Here is a 20,838-nt window from a genome sequence, read left to right on the forward strand (position 1 = left end):
AAAAAAAGCCTATGAGAAGATCAGAACTTTATTTGGGGTTATTCAGAGGCATGTTAAATGGTGGCAGTTGTGTGCTGAGTCCCATTTAACATGAGGTTGATTGGATTCCGAATAGTCATCCTCAGTTGTGTATTTGTGCAACCACACTTCAGTTTTATTTTGGACCTTCAACTCTCAAAAAAAAATCTTTAACTGATGTATGAGTCACATTTTTTTTTTTTTAATTCAAACAGGGGTGTGTAGAGTTTTTATATCCACTGCATACAATCATAGCGCTTTTAATTGGCCAAAAGATAAAGTAGAGTAATTGGTTTGTGTGTTTTGTTGGCACAGCGGTCCATGTATGCACTTTGTAAAGCACACAATATTTTGCGGATCACAATTGAGAACCACCGATCTAAAGATAACCAAATGATTAAAAAATATTGCACTGCTCAAAATAAACACAATCATGTCTATGTAAAATCTTGTACTGAAGCCAACGAGATGAATGACTAACTTTATAATGGATCATCATTTACCCTGATTATTTTAAAGCAGTGCATTCATCTAAAGCTTTTTTCACACTGAAGATATTGTGTTATTGAGAATATGATGGCTTCGGAAGTAGTGTCGGAGGGTTTTTCTGACATGAAACTGAAGCAAAAGGGGACCCAAAAAAAAAAAAAAAAAAAAAAAGGCTTACAAAACTTGAGTTTAATCCTTTGAATGCATGAAAACGTCACCACCACATAACTGAAACATGGCAGGAGGAACAGGCAGCACATATTGCATGAGAAGGCATTTCAGTGACTTCTATGTACATATACACATTTTTGTTTGTACACACATTTTGTAGAAATATAGTCATTGAAGCATATTGGACAACCAGCATTATTGGCTCATGTGAAACATTCATGTAGAAGAAAAAAAAAAAAAAAAAAAAAAGGAAGGAAGGTTAAAAACCCAGAACTGTTACGGAGAGAATACAATTCTATTTATCGTATCACAATCAGAAATAGAAAAAGTGAAGCTGTCACATACTCCCTCTTCATATTTAATACATAAGAGATTGAGAAATCCTTTTGGACAGTACAATCTCACAACTTCTTTCATCTCAAGCCAAGCCTTGAAAATAAATATACTTCTCTGTATAGTGAGCGGTGACGGATTGTGGCTCACATCGCATCCACGCTGAATAAATTGTAGTGTCGCCACATTAAAGCACCAGAGGAGGATATTTCACTTGTGCGGCGGAGTCATGCAGAGAGATTGCGTCCAGCAATTACACAGCGCCGCCCGTCAAAATACAATGGCAACAAAATGGGAACCTAGGAGCTTCGCAAACTTCAAATGGATATTTTCCATTTCTGCTTCAACACCACAAATATCTCGACTAGACCAAAGTCGCTTAAAAGACGGATCTACACGCTACCACAAATGTAGTAAATTATACTAGAATGTCACAGGAATGTGGTGATGATCTAAATATCTCCAGCCTCTACACTAACTTTAAAAAACAAGTCACTGGATATACATCAGATATAGCTTAGACAAACTATTTCGCAAAAAATTACAAAAAAATCCAGTTTCAAAATCCTTAAACACAGGTCAAACCAGTGTTATCACCATAAACACGTGGATCCTGAACTTTTGTAAAACTATCCGCTCCGTTCCTCTCTTTGGTGCACTGACTGGCTTAGAAAACACACTTAGAATTAACACTTTTTTTTCAGTCTATAATCATGACCCCGTCTCCCTCTCTGCTGCATAGACCACATGTGGCTAAGATTACAGTAGATTGATGACTTCTTGCTCAAGTCACTTGCTATATAGCGACTCTGAGAAATCTCTCTCTGGTGTAAAAGTAATGGGGGGGAGTGACCCTGCCTGTCACGTTGAATGTGTCGTTTTAAACAGCAACAACACAAACACCAAACATCCTAAAATAAAATAAAATAAAATAAATGATGTTTTATTAATACTACATACAATAAAATACAAAAAAAAAAAAAAAAGTTATACAGTTACATTTTGGTCCGGGAGTGGATTCAAGCAGGTTGTCATTTCTGTAACCAGCAGAAATGATCAACAACAAGACATTTATAATTTGTCTGTTGTACGAGTGTAGGTGCATTAAGCCAACCACTGAGCCGTGGGAAATTGTCCGTACAAGCACCGTACCGGTATATTAAACTTCCGACATTTTTGTTTGTAAATGTAAAACATTACCTTGGCTCAAAGGTTGGGAAACACCAGGTTCAAGGAATTAGAGTGTGGGATTTTCTGGCATCTTGAGGACAGATTGCAACTAACAATATAGCCCTCAGCCGACCAGTGTTGTTGTTACTTTAAACAACAGGTAGCTGATGACACCAATCAGCAGAGTTCATCCACTATTATTGCAACATGGCAGCTCCTTGGAAGACGTTCACATACAATTCCAATTTGCCAACATGTGCTCCTTAATTTAAAACACTTAAATAACCAAAAGGTACAGAGGCATATTTGGGCCACACTGATTAGGAAAAAGAAAATATAAGAATAAAGTTGGACTATATGAAAAAGACTGCATGTTATGAGAAAAGTTGTAATCTGAAGAACAAAGTTGGAAGTTCAAGAGGAAAAGTCATTATTGTTATTTTTTTTTTTTTTTTAGGAGAACTAGATTTGATTTTTGCAATAAATTATTTCGATTAAGTCGATTTATACATGAATGAAGCATATTACAAAAAGGTTGGGTGCTTTCCCATGAAAAGTTGCAATTTTAAGAATATGGATGCATTTTGATGAGAGAGATTTTTTTTTTTTTTTTTTTTACAAAAGTCAAGAATACGGCAGTAAATTGCATTTTTATGAAAATGTTTCAATTTTTCCTCATGACATTGCAACTTTTTGTTTGGTCAAATAGACGTCGCAATCTTAAAAATGATGTCACATTTTTATAAGGCAAGTAGTCCATTTACAATAAACAATAATTTCTGAGAGAATTCAGTTGTCACATTATGTTAGTTGTAATTTTGCAAAGTCACAATTTTCCCTCATAAGATTGCAACTTCTATTTTGACAAGAAAATTTGCAATCTTAGTAATAAAATTACAATTTTGCAATTTCCAAAAGTCCATTTCACATTGAAGTCAGTTTCACGAGAATTAGGTTGTCATTTTATGCTGAAGTTACAATTTTACAAGAAAAAATTTGCAATATTTTCTCATGAGATGGAAACTTCTAATTTGACAAAAAAGTTACAATCTTAAAAAGTCAAATTTTTATAAGAAAAAAGTCAATTTTATAAGTCAATTTGACAAGAATGAAGATGTCATTTTATGATTATGTTGCAATTTTACAAAATCAATTTTTCCTAATAAAGATTGCAACTTTTATAGCTTGATAAGAAAACTTGCAATCTTATTAACAGTTACAAATTTATGAGTGAGAAAAAAATCTGTCATAATTTCAAGTCATTTTATGAGTTACAATTTCACAGGTAAAAAGTTGCAATTTTTCCTAATAAAACTGTGACTTCTAATTTGATGAAAAAAGCTGCAGTCTTAAAAATGAAGCTGGGTTTTTGAGAAAATCATTTTTCTCCCCACAACGTAATTTCACGAGAATTAATTTGCGATTTTAATGATAATGTTGCAACGTTATAAAAAAAAAAAAGTTGTAATTATACATGGAAAAAAATAATATTGCAATATAAGGTTGACATTTGGCAGATTTTTCAAAAACCAATATCTAAAAATATTGATCGATTAACATACAGTAGGTCTTCAGAGCTTCAGAGAGTTGTTCGCTGCTGGTCTTAGTCCACTGAATTTGCATCTGTGCGGAATTTTTAACATTCAGTCGTTAATCAGTGAAGCAACTGCACTTTCTTGGGATAACTAGTTATATTAAACAAGAAGAGTCTAGTTGCCTTGTTTCAACTTTAGCAGATTACTTAGATGACTGAGAATCTACAGAGACATCAGTTTTTACAAATTATGACTTTACTCTTCTAACTTTAAACGCTTTTTCTCCTAAAGTTACGTTTCTTTTCAGTGTGGCCATGATACTCTACAAAACAAGGATTGTACTGTTTGCATGAAAATATTGTTCAAAACACAAATGACATGCAAATGGAAGCCAGATGGTTTCCACTGTAGTGATAAGGCAAGTTTGTGTTCACTGTTAAAAAAAGGGTCAGTTGTGCATCACATGGCAAATGAGTGGACAAAAAATGTGTTACAAAAGAAAAAGAAAAAAAAAAAAAAAGGCACAGACACCACAAACAAAATGACCACATCTGCAAAATCATTGTCAGTCGGCTTAATACTTCATTGAAGAGCATCTACTGACTGCCAACTGCACTTCTTGCTATTCAGATAAAAATGTTTAGCACGTATGGTCATATGACAGGGAGACGTTAAACACGTTCTTCCATTTTAATAAGACACATTCTATAAATGGGGGTGAGGGGGGGACGTATACATTCAGCAGCACCACAAAGGCATCAGCACAATTTCATGAGCGTGAACCCCTGGTCGTCTTGCACTGGTTCAAGCCATCCATCTACTATTAGTTCAACAAAATGCTCCATGATTTTAAGACGGCGTGATCGCAGTGGGACAGTAGCAAGTGTTGACAGTGAAGCCTCTTATTCGACGATAAGGGGCTAAAAAAACACGGGGGAGCTATGAGCGAGGATGCCTGTGGTGAAGGTACCGAGTGGAGGTCGGTGTGCTGTAACAGGAAGACTAAAATAAATGGCGTCACACAACTATGATCCCACTCAGACGTACTTCAGTGTGCACTGCTCCAGTCTGTGCCCACACACACACACACACTCCACGCTATGCTTCAACCAGTGACTCATCACCATTTCACTACTGTCACGATCCTCTGACAGGAGAAAAGAAAAATCTAATTCTAGGATACAAAGAAATATTTGTGGTCATAACCCTCATTGGTGCTGTTTTGGGACATGTGCGACAGTGTTGATGGCTGGGACAGACTACATACACGCACACACAGCAGTGTGGTTGCCCGTCTCGGCGTTTCCTCCACCAGGCAGCTTCCTCCAGCAGCCCTGGTGTGTGTTTCAAATGGGAGCGCTGGGGAAACCGGTGCAGGGGTTCCGATTTGGATGGGCTGCTTTCGCTGTCTTTATCCTTCACTCTGCCCACCTCGCATCTTCCAGGCACGTTTCCTCTTCAGATGGCACTCTGTCCACATGTTTACTGCGAGGATTAAAATATAATAATAAAGATGAGAAAATATATGGCTGAAGGCCATTAAATTATGATTCATATGCAACTGAAACCAGAAGTTTACATACACTCTATAAAAAGACACGCTTTTTATCCCTCCTCACCGTCTGGCTTGAACTCATCTTAAACTTTTTTCCAGGTTATTTAGGATTACTCAAATGATTTCTATTTGCTAAATGTCAGAATAATGAGGGAAGCATTTTTTATTTTTAGTTTCTTCAGTCAGACATTTTACGTACTTTTCATTAGCATTTCATACCAAAGTCTTAAAACTGTATGGCCCATTTTCCATTTGGAAGACACATACTATATGTGCTCGAGTTTCAACTTCATGGCTGATGTTGCTTCAGTATTGCCACACAATATTCCTTCCTCATGATGCCATCTATTTTGTGAAGTGCACCAGTCCCTCCTGTAGCAAAACAACCCCACGACATGATGCTTTCGCTTCTTTATTTCATAGTTGGAATGGTGTTCTCAAGGCTTGGAAGCTTCCACGCTTTTAATCCAAACGATGCTCATTCGGACCAAACTGTTCAATTTTAGTATCAGACGACAGTATGACTCCAAAAATGTACATCTTTGTCCCTGTGAGCACTTGTAAACTGTAACTGGACTATTTCTGTTTCTGTTGGAATAATGGCTTCAAAAATCTGACTAACTTGACAACCAGCAAAAAGGTTTTCTAAGTGTTTAGATTGCTAGAAAAATTCCGCTTGTATATATATCTTTTTTTTCCTATGAGATGATGCCATGCCCTGACTAAATGAAGCTCCTCCTTTCACTTCAACCGTTCCTTGGCACCGAGATGCCACAAGATGGTGCCAAAGCAATATCTTTATATTAGACATGGCTTTGGCCTCAGCACAAAAAAGTGAACTGGTTTCCAGCAAATAACAGAAAAATCTCCACTCAAATCTGTGAATGACGGAATTCAGGAATGACGAACCGCAAATTCAACAACATACAGAAACAGATTTAGATATTATGACCGATTTAACAAAGAGTCACAATTTGCAATCATTTGAGTGAGACTTCTTCTTCTTACACATTAATGATGTCAAATTGTTGGAACACCCTGTATAATGTCAAGGTTCTAGGAGGATAAAGGTCAGACATACAAAATTGATGTTGGTCTCGGGGATGATGTCAGACAATGAAACGACGTCTTCACTTCCGGACAAGTGGCCTGAATTGTCTGCGCTGCCGTCAAGCTCGAAGCTGAAACAGAAACAAGTCATATTTAATAAACAGTGTAAAAAGAAAAAAAAAAAAAAAACATGTTTAAAGTTGCTTATGTGTGTCGCTACCTGTGAAAATCACCCTGTTCATTGTCTGTGTGAGCTGATTTGTGCACCTCCACCCCAACAGACCTATACGTCAGAGCAAGAGAATATTGAAAACACAGATTGACAGTAGACTAGGTCAGTGTCTCCCAAACATTGATCTGAGGCACACTGTGACAAAAAAAACTATGTTGATTTACAGTATTTTTCAGACTACTGTACAAGTCGCTCTTGTTGCTGTAAATCCTTGTTGTGGCGTAAAGAAGCCGCATGCTAAACTAGTGATACGTCACACATTCGTTGCCACGACTACTACTACTTCTGCTTACATTTCTTCTTCTACTTCCTTTTGAAGGTTGGCAAATGCATTTGGTGCATTACCGCCACTTTCTTTCCACCTGCTGCCAAGCACCAAAAGTACTTACCAACTGCCAAATGAAAGTCAACATGATTAGGGAACAGGAATTTTGGCTGCAAGTCCGAGCTTTAATTTTAATATATACAAGTCGCACATGATAAGTTACAGACCCATACAAACTATGACAAATCATGGTATACACTAAAATAATGTCAATTTAAATAATAATTCTGTAATTTGGATGGCAACAGATGTGTACACAGGTTAATTGCACCTTCGGACATCTAGTGGAAGAGTACTTAATTGTTCCGTCTGTCCCTGCACGTCGCTTGCATAGATAGATGAGCAAAGTTACAATATTTGCAGTAAATAAATGATGGCTTTTGGACCAATTAAGTGAAATTGGCTAATTCCAGCAATATGCTTAGTGATCTCTCGCCGCAGATTAGCACAGTGGTTGGGAATCACTAGACTAGGAGGACTAATAGCAACTACTTTGGTGATTGTTTACCTTAGAGGAGGAGAGGAAGCCAGTTCTAAGCTGCCTAGAGACGAGGTGGAGAGGTTGGCCTCGCAGTCAGCAGGGTTGTCATGCAGTGGCGGGGTCCTGGGAACCAGATCTGGTCTGCCTGGCTGAACTACTAAAAGCAAAATCTAAATTAGGGAACGCAATTGCTGCAAATGCCAACTTGAGCACGTCTCTCGGCGCTTCGGTTCTTACCACTGTCTCCTTCTGACTCTGTGCTTTTAAAATGGGGGCGGTAAACCAGTCTGGGGTCAATGGCTGATTGCCCCGTCGTGTGAGAGAGTGGGGTGGTTGCTCCCAAAGTGGGCGCCCTCCGAAGACCCCCTTGACCTGGACCACGGCTCTTCTTAGATGGGGAAGGCTTTACTACAGAGAACAGAGGATGTACAATTCAAGAGCACTGCATTTCCTGTGCTTATAAATTATAACGATATCCCTCTTTGCAAGTAACTTTAAAAACAAAACACAGACGTGCACTTACATGGAATTTTCTTGAACACTGTGCTGCACATGAACTGCTGGAAGCGGTCCGCGTAGAATCCAGGTCTGTGAACTGAAACCGTGTCCTACAATGGCACAACAACAACAGGGCTGCAGCTAGAATATTTTCAGAATTATTGTACCGATTATCCCATCAAGAAATTGCATGCAATTAATTTTACATGATTAGACAACAATACAAATATGAAACATGCATGTGAGGTGCAGGTATTATTTCTGTCCAACTGGGGTCGCCATCCTCTCCTTCTACCTGGTATCTGTGTGTGGCTGTAAAAGGCGGGGCCTGGCCTGGTGAGTGACGTGTACCTTGTACTCTGCTGTTGTTATCTTAGGTTAGCCAAGTCTGCGCTTTGAGTCCCTGGTTGTCAGTTATTGAAGTTGCAGCTGGTGTATCGATGTGCTTATTAAGTGTTTAGTTTGTTAGCGTTTGTTCAGTTAAGTGATTGAAATTACAGTGGTGGCTGCGTCTACCCTTAACCCCTTGTGGGAGGATTACGACATGTTCTAACTAGAGGTGGTAGGCTCTATTAAAATAAGTCAACAGAGATTCTTCTTTCTGTTGCTGATCATAGATGTCCTTTTGTGATACGTTAGTTCTGCTTTGCGGTTGACACATTGCACTTTATCTTGGTTGTGAGTGTGAAATTGTACAGTATAAGTACCCCAGCCTTTTGATATTATCTGTCTTTATGCACTTTTTCACCATGATAGTCTGCAGTAACATTAGTCCGTGCGGAAAAATCATCACTGTGAATCTTCAAAGCAGAGATTTTGTTTAGACTATTTTCATAATCAAATTGTTTTATTCGGTTCATTGTTGCAGATACCATTGCTTTGTGTAATTGTATTCCTAATGCGCAGGATCTTACCCCATCATGCACCAAAGCCTTCCAGGAGTGTTCCAACCTTTTAACAAATCTAAAGTGGAGGATGAAGAAAATGTTACACAAATGCCATAAAAATAGGACAAATGGGAGATTTTCTCTTGAGTCAGCTACCTGTAGGACTGGAGGATGTCTATGATGCCAATATAGATGAGTAACCGCTCTCCTTTTCCATTACGAGCTGGAATGCCTCCCATGCTGCAAAGCCAAAATACAAGCGATGATTCAGAGGTTGCACATTTGCAACCGACAACATTTTGAGGTTCAGCAATTGAACTCACTGGTCTTCAGAATCCAAAGCGCCCTTTCCCCGAGCCTCTCCCTGGATGGACTCCATGGCTGTACAGTAGAGACTTTTCTGGGCTTGAGGCCGCCGCTGATCCGGCGTCACCGCTCCCTCCGAACCTCCGCTGTCCCCGGAATAGCCCCCAGCTCGCTCCCTATTGGCCTGGTCCATGTTGTGAATGCCCATCAGCAGACTGTAATCCATGATCTTGAAACTCTGCAAGAGCTTTACAAGGCACACAAACAAACTTTAAATGGTCAGCATTTTAAAGTTCAGGAACCTATATGAAAAGTTAACACACTGGAATATTTTCCAGCAACATTGGAATGACCGTATGTGCATGCGCAAAATCCCATTGCGTCACCTGCTCCTCCACGGAAATTAGCACATTCTGCCACAATACAAGAGGCGATCATATTGCAAGCAAATATATAATTCTTTTTTTTTTTTTTTACTAATTACAGTTAGTTCCTTTTTTCCAAAATTATATTTATTCCACACGGCTTTGTGGTTCACTATTCTTTACTATATTAGTAAAGAAAACTAGCACAACTGTATTGTAAAACATGAACATAACATAAAAGACATTTTAAGAAAAGTCATGCACGCATGCCAAACGGCGCGGTCACGAGAGTGCAGTGTAGCTCTCACTCCTGCACAGCAGCTCTGGCAGCAGGGGGTGAGGTGGTCTTACCTAACAAGGGAGAGCTCACAGGAAATTGTATTTACTTTCCTTCCACGGCTTCTGAATAGCACTGTTACTTACAATTTTCACTTTTTGGGGGAACCAAGGCTAATTTACAGAACAAAACGGTCCCTGAAATACATGGCATGCAGAGCGAAGGACATTTATGCAGTGAGAAAGCACAACTGAGCGGCGTTCTGTGAGGATGCCTGGAAGCATAATTCGTCAATATTTAACCCCAAAAAATGGTTAATCTATGTTTAGGTGAACTAAGGTTCCACCTTAATTGCTCTATTTTTGTCAGCTCAATGGAGCAGTGGAGGGTGTCCAGAGCACACTTGTAACTCAAGTCTTTGCTTGCAAGTCAGGGCAAATTTTTTTTTAAAAACATTTGGCCAAGCATTGGGTTGGGGCTTTCGTAGGTCAAGGTACCACTGTATTTGTGGGTTTGTGCTTTCTGAAACACTCTAAAATGCCTAAGCCCTGTCCAAAGTACAGCACTACAAGGTACATTGGCGTCAATTGTCAAGGAACTGTGTTGAATTGATACACTTCGAATGAGAGACAAGCTTTGTATGTCAGGGGGGTGCTAAGTTTAGCTCGGATTGCAAGTGGAAGAATTTACAGGAGTTGTATTTGCTTGTACATGTGGACTTGCGCTGCACAGTTGTGCGATATATATTTGGGGGCCTCAGTTAATGGTGTTTTTTTGGTATTCACAGCCGGTCTCAGCCTATCCTCCTCACTACTGTATATTGTGAAATTAGCCTCTTTAAATCATTAAATATATCTCTCAGAGTCTCACAAATTTTACATCACATGCTTTTGAAAATTATAGCTAAAAATGTGAAAAGTACAAGAAACCGCAGCTCTAAAATGCTTTTTTTTGATAGTGACGTTGTTGCCAAAGCTTGCGAGAGCCTCCTGGCATTTAAGATTCCAAGAAAGGCAGCGACAGAGGCTGGTCAGGTTACCATGAGTGTGTTGATCTTTTTTCATAGTACATCAACTAGTAAGACTGCAACAGGCAAAGTCATGGTGACTCATCAGATTAATCTCATGCTTACCGGTCATAATTTCTCTTTTTCTTCTACAATGTTGTATTAGCAACTAATCATACATGTGAGAAGTCTCCAGGCACTTCCACACTTTGAAAAAAAGGTAGCATCCCTCAAAGTAAGCAAAGGATTAGTAGGTAAGTTTCGCTCAAGAACAAGTTCTCTCTTAAGCATTTGAGTGAGAAGCCACATTCGAGAACATCGGAGTTCAATACAAAATCACCACATAAAAATATGTTTCAGTTTAAAGAAAAAGTGTTGCTGTATAAAGTGTGGGGTAGGGACTTCGATTGGCATGGAAACAGGAGTACATGAGACCAAATTAATTAAAAAACAAAACTGCAAGTGGACGTGCAACATCCTGTCCTATGGCATCTTAGGGCTTAACAAAAAGAACACAAAAAGTGCACATAAGTGAATTTCTCAGAGCATAGCACAGGACAGGTTCCACTGGAAAAAGAAATTCGAACTGTAAATAGGTTGAAGTAAACTGTGTGATTGTTTGTGGGGAAAATGATCAGAAACATCCACCCAAATTTTTTGAAATTGGTTCATTCTTAATAAAGTGCTGGTAAAGCAATTCAGAAAGCAACATCTTCAAGCTACGGGAGGATGAAATATTTGATGCTGCGGTACATTTTAGCTAATATTATGTGAATACAATTGCATGTAGGTCGAGATATTTCACTGCATCATCACTAAATAAAAGCCGACATGCACCACTCTGACTCACCAGACAATCCCTCTGTATTGTCTTGCTAAGAGCGTTGTAATTGTCTGCTTCCAGCTGCAGGCCATCGGGCAAATCCTGGATAAAGTCGAGGTCTTTGTACGTGGGAACAGCCTTCTCTCTCTCCTTAGGCGACGCCCGTCTCTTATAAGTGGATCCTTTCATGTCGTATTTGAGGTGCATGGGGATTATCCGGGGTAGGAGATTGTTCATAACAACTATGCGAATATTCTTGCCCCCTGCCTGGACGCAGTAGAGTCCATAGAACTTGGGCAGCAGTGTGCGCTTGTTTTGGTTTATATTCTAGAGGGAAAGAAAACACGTTGCGTGAAATATTGAATTTCAATAAAAGCCCCAAACTACTGATTTTTATGAATAAAACTGCATCACGCTCACCATGAAGTATCCAGGAAGAAGCTTCTGGAGAAACTCTGCCTCCTTGTGCTGAACAGTTTTGATGATGAACTCGTCATCGCTGGATACATAGAAGAGCGATCCACTGGCTCCGGGGTTGGAGAGTTCAATCAGTGGCTCGTTACACAGAGAATACTTGAAGAAAAAGAGCAATCAGGATTAGTATCCGGTCAAAAGAGATTCATCACTTGTTTTAATACTTCTTTTAGAAAAATGTATGAATACATAAAGGGCGCGGGAGGATGTTTTTTGACTGCAACATCTGTTTTTCGGAATATTTTGTGAATTGCCTCAAATACTAACCAGGTAGTCATCTGGCCGAATGCCAAACAGCTCTCTGAAGTAACGGAAGGCGATGGGAGCGTAGGTCTTAAAACGGAAGTCGCTATAGTGATGAGCTGGAGTCAGGTTACTGCCTTCACTGGAACGAACGAGACAAACCAAGATGCAGTGAGACAACTGAAAAGAATAGGATGTGCAATGTCATATGGGCTACCAACCTGGGGAAAAAGATACTTTCAACGACCACAAAATCCTGCATGAGTACATCCCTCTCCGCTTTCTGACTCAAGCTGCCCACCGTGTGAGTAATTCCCAACTGAATGGCACCTTTGAGGGCAGAGGAAGTCGTCTGCACCAGTCGGAGAGGAAGAGACGTTAGGAAAGCAGAAAAAATTATAATGAACCCCTATGTTGTCGCTGGTGTCAATCAACCAGTGTCACGGACCCCCACACCAACCCGGCTCTAACCTTTTTGTAGGTGGTCTCTCCGGTGGTGGTCTCAACGCCCCGGTGGCCGATGGTCTTCTTCATACTCTGAGTGGTGCCTGAGGAGCCGGGCATCTGAACAGATGGGGAGAAAGGGCGTTCAAAAAGGGGCTGGTGAAAGCTGTATGTCTTTAAGCGCTGGTTTTTGGTTCCGTCTACTGTGACCCACTAATGTGAACCAAATAGATCAATACATGGGATGCCTTATGAAGATAATTACAAACAATGATCTGTAATGAGTGGCTGTGTCACAGAGGTATTAATTAAATGAACAGTGCACTTGAAGTAGCAAGACAAAATTGATGGTTTCCTTTTTTTGAGCTGTATGCGATGAAACAAAATGTAAGAATCTCAGCTCGACAACATTACAAATCAAAATCACAATGATAACCCTTTGGTTTGTTAAACGAGTACCATTTTTTATTGGAATGAAATGAAATGAAATGTTATCTAGCACATAGGGCTGCATGTCAAACCACTGAACAGTCAGGACACCACTTTTTAATTCGCCATATACTGTAGTTTCAGCGTGCCAAGTGCTGCGACAGCTGATTAGGACTACCGGTCCTAATCGCACTCGCTCATACGCTCGACCAGACCAGTAAAACAGGAAACAATTAGATTGTTTATATGATTAAGAATGACTCTGTACTAATGGTTATCTGATGATTGATGAGTAACAATAGCCATTTGGTTGAACATATGAACAACAATACGGTGGCTGGAAACTCTTCATGTGTTCCTCCACTTGCTATCGAGAGATACTTTTTGCTTTATTGACCTATACACATTCACCCGGGATCAGATTTCACAGCTGTAAAAATAGTGTGTGGTGCGAGTGGCTGGGTGCAGTCAGATTAAAATCACATTGTAAAAAAAGAAAACAAAAAAAATTAAAGTGACCATGTGCAGTCATGTAATATGTGGCTGTGATGTACAATGAGCTGATTTTCAAGCTGCTGGGCCAAATGAGCAAGGTGGTTTCCTGTATGGTGTCAACAACTGAGCATATTACTGAAATACAAAGGGGATTGCTTCAACACTGGACAGTACATCTCTTGCGACAGACTAATGAACAGGCAGCAACAGATTGGTTCACACCATCAAGGAATATTAAGTGCAACGTGTACCACAACGGCACTACTATTAGCTATTATCGCCAACACAAGGGGGATGCATTGCTATTAGCTTGTTTTAATATAGCCTACGGTCGCTAGTCAGAACGTTCTGTAACGCTATAACAAGTATTAAAGGATCGACACGGTTTCAATCTTTACTGAACTAAATGTACTGGCTGCAACTGACAATTATTTTAATAATCAATTCATCTGTCGATTGAACCCGATACTAACTTCTTTTTTTTTTTAATTTCATCTATTAAAAACAGGACAATAAAAAAAATTCTATACATTTATCAATAGTATGATTGGCAGAACACTCTACTAAATATATGCAACAGCTGTAGCCCTACACTCAACCAACCCGACTCCAGCTCCTGACATCATTCAGTAAGCCATGCATCTAACAGGCAGTGCCACAACCAACACATCAATAATATCTTAATTTTATATAACCAATGTATTTCTTTACATATGTTTTGTACAATATAGTGCATTAAAAAGTGTTTTGTATGGGACTTGTTGTTGTTAGGAGTTTAAGCATAAATGGCTGGCTGTTTCAAAGTGTCAGCACTGTGATTGACAGGTGTTCTGTCCAAGGTGTGTCCTTACCTCTGAAGGACCTCCTCTGAAGATGCCACTGGTCCCTAAAAGACAAATGAAACTTGGATTTACAACATGAGCAACTCCGTTTCACCTTGATCTGTGCTTGGGGAAAATTTGTTAAACGCCTGCTGGTTATTGAGCTATTTTCAGCACGGGATGCTGTTGATTACAAATGAGGTCAATCATGAGCCCGGACCTAAATGTGGCCACATTTACAAACTACTGCTTCTGATACCAGCAGCTTGGCGCAAACTGGGACTACTTTTCCCCTGAGATGGCTGCTCCAGATTCAGCATGTCCCTGAGGTGTTCTCGGCAATTACCACCTTCATTAACAAAATACAGCTTCTACTGCAGACTGGAAGCCGGCACTATCCGCTTGTAAGGAACTCTAATGGATAGCTTTTTTTTTTTTTTTTTTAATGATGATTACTGTTATCCATGATATTGACCACAGCAAGCACACATTATTAGTGACACACAGGAGCAGCAGAACCACCCTTTTCCATGCCACCAGTCAGTCCATTTATTATTCAGTAACTAGGGTCTTAAAGGAGACACATTATGCATCTTTCCACAATTTATAAAAGGTTTGGCTTTGGCATGACAGTGTTTGAGCCACTGCTTAAAAGTGGCTCTTTTGCTCTGAAACCTCTGACAACCTTGTTACCAAGTCAGTGGCAGACAAACGCAATGTGGGGTGGTTACGTAATTTTTATGTCGATTTTCAGAAAAAGATAGACAGCTAGATTTACTTTAGGGTAGTTGTTGAGTTTCACACTTACAATATTTGTATTCAAACAGTCAATTTTCCATACAGACAGTACATTGCCTCTAATGTACAAAGTAATACATAGAGCAATCCCAGAATAGTGATAATACCTTGAAAAGTTTCCAAACCCAAAATTTCGCACATGGAATGAAAACACTTTTGTGCATGTTTGAGTGATATTTTAGCTCAGAGAGAATATAAAAAAAATCCAAAAGTGTGTTTTGCTTTTTTTGTGATGCCACCACAGAAGGACACCCGTGACAGCAAAGAAGAAATATGGCGGCGACAATAGAACTGGAAATGGAAACAACAGCAGCAGCAATAACAAACAGTTTTTCATTACGGCCTGAGCAGCAGACAGTCTGAAACACTTTTTATTACTATTCGTTCGACAAAACAGGCTCTTTTGGGGAGCCTCAATGTTTCAGGCTGAAAACTGACCAATTTTTGCTAGCGAGTGTAACCTGGTGAAAATGTTGATATTTTAGGGGTCCCAAACACAATGCCCCAAAATATGCACAGCCACTAAAAGTGACACAAAAGAAAACATGGAATGCCTAGAAGCAAGCAATTTACTGTAAAAACTTGTGAAGTGATTTTGGTTGTTATCAAGAAAACCTCTTGAAATGTCTCGACCAGCTCTTAAATTTAACTCTTATGAACTGCTTTAGTTGTCATTAATATATTGTTCCAAACAAATGTACCTTTAGTTGTACAAACATTAGATGAACAGGGCAACTGAAGACACAAGGGAGGTCTCTCAATTTTTTCCATGGCTTGGGCTGAACCAGAAAAGATTTTTTTGTAGTCGACTACAATGTGATGAAAGCGACTAGTGCCACGTAAAGAAATATTTCGACGGAATGGTATAAAAGCAGATAAAAACAAATGTTTAACATTTCAACTCACAATTACGGTGAAAGTACTTTTTGTACTTTGTTTTCGCTCCCCTCGTTCCTTGCCGTCAATGCCAGAGTCCCGCTTCTATTAATATTTTAAGACTGGTGGCAATCGGAATAGCCGAAGCTAGCAAGGCTAACTGCTATTCTTATTTGCACACACTTGGACCCATGCAGACATGTGAAAATGTGGCCTTCTTGGCCAGACCATACGTTGCTCCATGGAGTGTTATAGCCTGGTGACGAGGTAGCGAGATGCCAAAAACACACATTTAGCGACTCCACTTCAAGTTTTAAATTTCCATGTGGAGAAGTAAAGTCGTCTAATAATCTAGCCCTAATCTACAATATTGTATGGATCAGAATGTACACCGCAAAGTGAGTTGGGTATTCAAAAGAACTACGCTCATCGCAATTTCCTTACAAAAATGTTGCATTTAACACTCCAGTACTCTCTCTCCCACCCTGAGAGCACCTCTCGCCTGTAACCAGTGGCAACAGCCACTTCAATGCAGCAGTGCCGCAGGTCAACGCATGCAAAAGGATGCACCTGTAGGAACACTCACGGCTGCACTCACAGACAGAGAGGGTACTCCAAGCAATGAGGACTGTGAAGAAGGCAGAGTCATCCTCTTGCGATTAGCATGGCCACGCCGCCGTTTATTCTACTGGTAAACAACGAGCATCATTCTGCCAACCCTTTGGTTACGTAAAAGAGCATCGCTTGCCATGCAGTTTCTGTTCACGCATCAAGAAACACGCACATGCCAGTACCTCGCTGTAGCGCTCTCCTCCAGAAACGAGTCCTAATATCTGGAAAGCAGGACATGGCTCAAAACTGACATTTGATAACGTCACCACGGGCTAGGGGAAACCCGAATTGTTATTTCTTCCCTAATTTGTATCAACGACAAAAATATACAGGCGGAATGCAGTGAAACTGCCAAAATTGAATACCCCAAAAGGGAGCACAATTTGTGGAGTTCAGGAAGAATTGTCTGGAAAAATATGCCTCAAAAAGGAGCTATAACTATCAACAAATGCATTGATTCGAAACTACTCTGCTAAAATGTAACACCAAAACAACATTTACTTTACTTTTTTTTTTTTTAATGACAGTAAGCCATTATAGAAGGGCACCAGTGCTGGGAAATGTGCAATGATAGAACCAGAAATCGTCTGAGTAAAAGCATAGTTGCCCAAGTTGTAGTTGAACATTTTAGGGGAAGAAAAACTACAAATCTAACAAGATTCAAGTTGCATCGATTCAACCTTTGCAGATTATGACTTGGATGACTGAGAATCTAGACAGATGTAAAGGAATAAAAAAAACTTTTTTATTGATATTGTGAAACCAGTTAACAATGACTTTAGCAAAAGACACACTGGTGTTAATTCCAATTAATTCATTCCACCATTACCGGTAATTAATTTGGTTTTATGTTATACAGTAGCAAACTTGTCTTTATATTAGTGTGACAGAAATCTTCAAATGTCACTTATAAATTAGAACATTAACTGTACATTTAATGCAAGATTTGATGATGTCAAAAGTGAGCCTGGATGATTTCAATTAACATTATTTCCTATGGGACCAATTCTTTTAAATTTAAAACAACTTGGAAATTGAGCGGTATTTGATATTTATATCTGTTGCAACTTGTTTCTAAGTTTGCATTGTGTAGGTCAAGATAATACACATGGTGGTGCAGACTCAGGGTTTGAAAAAAAAAAAAAAACTTAACCCAATTAAAGACCATTGACAATAGACAAACCATCTGGTATTCACTATACGAAACAATCCCTGGCAGCTTTTCACATGTTGCCTGCAGCATTTACATGGCAATATAGGTCATGCGCATTCTCCTAACATGTTCAGCCTACGAGGAGTGAATAAGTCTAAAAGTTCTTTCCTTGATTTAGAAACTGAGCCCATGTGCTTTGGCAGCACGCTCGAAAGCTATCATTCCCGTATGTTACTATTTGTGTTCATAGATTCTGCCCGTGTCGCTATACACAGAGACAAAAAGTCTGGCGTGCATGAGAAAATGAATAAGTGCTACACATCTAAATGGATGTGTGCACTGTTGGGGAGCAGCCCGTGGGCCATATACATCCTGTGAGACAATTTGATACGGCTCGCCGTGCTATTTAAATACTAATGACGCATCTCGGGAATTGCCATAAAAAGCACATTTTAACCCTAACATTTTGAAAAAAGTGTTTGATCACATCAAATTTTAAGTGGCTTCATAAGTTCAAAGCATCTTGCCACTGCCTACACTGACAAAATGGCTCAAACTGCTAGTTTACAAAAGCAAAGTCAGTGTTGCAAACTTATCAACGTAATAGCTATGGTTAGCAAATTTCCCCAACCCCTTTTGACGACTATTTTTCAAAAAAAGGTCTAGCGACTTTAATCCTCGTGAAGAAACAGACAAACTGAGCAATCGCAGAGTATGTCATATGCCAAACATTGCCAAAGACATGCCACTCAGTCTTACGTAGCTACAGATGGGACTTATTGACATGTTGAAAAATCTTGACCCAACTTGCGTATATGATTCCAGTTCCAAATTTCAAATACTTTGTCCCAAGGTCACGTGACACACTCGTAAACAGCAATAGCTGGACAGCTTATTTCATTATGTCAAATTTAGCAACATTTAAAACGTGAATTTATTAAGAACTGTATTTACATAAATGTTTTGACAAACGGACATATTTCCAAAGGGAAGCGCTTATTATTTACATTGTAAAGATAATGTGTGTGGAAGTAATGATGGAGAATAAAGCTCGTTTAGTATCGGGGGAAATGCAGTGATACCTTGACTTACACTTAGTCCCAATTTACAAGTTTTTCAAGTTACGTGCTGTTGTATGGGTTGATTTGGACAGTGCAAGGAGGTATGTTGCGTAAAACTATTTATTACGAATGACCTATTCTACAGTCCACACTGCTCTTCTGACAATGCTCTATTTGCACTATTTAAGTTGAGTTTTTAGGGCAAGTGACATTGTTTGAAATGACTTAGTAATTTTTACATGCCGACTTAACTTTAACTTGTCAGCCAATCAGAGAGGGTTCCCCAAGTACAAGTAGAAACAAAACGGCCCAGGAGATATGTTGAGAAATAATGAAGTGATACTGTTTGTTTTAATCTAATTTCAAAGCGTTTGACCAGATTCTCTAAAGGCCATAATCACCCCACCCCCCCAACACAAAAAAAATAATTCTCCAGAACACATCATTTTCTAAATCTTTGGTGCGTTAAACTCAGGTTGAAGTACCCATTCTAATCAATACTAGCAATATAACAGACTGTCAATGTTGGGGAATCTTGTCTAGTTGCTAATTACCTTGTTCTCATTTATGTTTTAATATTTTTATACAAATAGGGTGCCATTTTTCTTTGTTAGAAACATCAAAATTGGTCACTGACGAAATTAAACTTATTAGTCCAGGCACCAGTGATAAGCAGACCAAAGAAGCGGCAAAAAAAAAAAACAATCCACAAAGGAAAAGAATAAATGTCAATTGTTATTTGCTTTTCTATAACCGAAAGGCGGAGGTGAAAAATCAATAGAACAGACGGCAGGAAAAAATAAACATAGCTTGCTTGAACACATTCGCATCTTAGTGAACATTCAAATATTAAGGAAAGAAAATTTGACAATGTCTAAAAAGAAACAGATGGGGTTCTCGCATGGAAAAATACATTTATTCAATTGAAGATTGTAATGAAACAGCAGAAAGCAGAGGAGGAGGAGAAAGCGTGACACGGCAACATATAGCACCTTACCGGTATTTGCTTCATTGGAACACAAACAAATCATATTTTAATACAAAATAATGTGGACTCCCTGGATCCAGCTTTCTCCATGTTACATCATGAAAATAAATGACCGGTTTAACAATATGCAACCAACAACAGTGCCCTTTACTATTTAGCATAACGAGATGTAAATCTCTCTGGTGAAGCAGAGCTTCGCCACAACTAACTTACTGACTATAACAAGACAGCTAACTAACAAACTAACAACACCGGTTCATTTATTAGCTCGTCTCGGTGTTAGCTTAGCTACCTAGCCTCCCGGGGCTTGCCAAATTCAAAGGCACAGCATCCCCCCCATTACAAAACGTCACAACGATGGCTTTTGTAGTTTGTTTTATAGGTAACGAAATATATGCGTGTGTTGGCCAGATACCTGTCAGGGCTGTTGATCCCGGGTCTGCTGTTCCACCAGCAGTCGCCATTATTGTTAGTTGGTTCCACTGTGCCGTTCACATCTCAGCCAGCCCACCAGCACACTGCGGGTTTAATGGTTGACATCGGCACCACAGCGCCGCCAGTGGAAGGAAGTGGAAATGTTTAGAATGGTGTACTTGAGCGCGTCTATCTCACTGATGCGAGGTGAAAGGTTCAAATCTTGGCTTTCTCCCACATTCCTAAAACATGCACGTTAGATTCATGTGAGAAGGTTCAGGTGAGTATAAATGGTTGTGTTAATTGTTAATAATATCAATCCATAAAATGCAATAGAAACATTTTCTTGCACAACATATTAAGTATGGTTATCACTGGCAAATAACTATACTGTAATAGTACATATAAATAAGTTTTCCTGAGACACTGGCATTTCATAACAAATATTTCAGATATTTTTTAAATGACCAAATCCATCCATTTTATATACTGCTTATCTTCACAAGGTC

General features: G+C 39.2%; 1 protein-coding gene across 2 annotated transcripts; it reads right to left on the reverse strand.

The window, feature by feature from the left end:
* Positions 1-334: 334 nt before the first annotated feature.
* On the reverse strand, positions 335-20,466 carry LOC147143615 (phosphatidylinositol 4-phosphate 5-kinase type-1 alpha-like). Of its 2 annotated transcripts, none has more exons than XM_086037733.1 (16): positions 20,331-20,466; positions 14,458-14,492; positions 12,710-12,802; positions 12,460-12,590; positions 12,263-12,380; positions 11,942-12,094; positions 11,549-11,848; positions 9,068-9,297; positions 8,901-8,984; positions 8,772-8,820; positions 7,883-7,967; positions 7,597-7,767; positions 7,387-7,513; positions 6,542-6,604; positions 6,353-6,452; positions 335-5,201 (listed from the first exon to the last, which is right to left on the reverse strand). In XM_086037733.1, the coding sequence occupies exons 1-16, from the start codon at positions 20,377-20,379 to the stop codon at positions 5,199-5,201; spliced, it is 1,791 nt and encodes a 596-aa protein (XP_085893859.1). In that variant the 5' UTR covers positions 20,380-20,466; the 3' UTR covers positions 335-5,198. The 2 variants fall into 2 exon arrangements, with proteins under 2 accessions (XP_085893859.1, XP_085893858.1); XM_086037732.1 differs by having other exon boundaries at positions 7,387-7,516.
* Between the last annotated feature and the right edge of the window lie 372 nt (positions 20,467-20,838).

Source organism: Filicampus tigris, chromosome 8 (assembly GCF_054856515.1).
Source record: "Filicampus tigris isolate MCC_2025a chromosome 8, RoL_Ftig_1.0, whole genome shotgun sequence".
Classification (NCBI taxonomy): Eukaryota; Metazoa; Chordata; class Actinopteri; order Syngnathiformes; family Syngnathidae; genus Filicampus; species Filicampus tigris.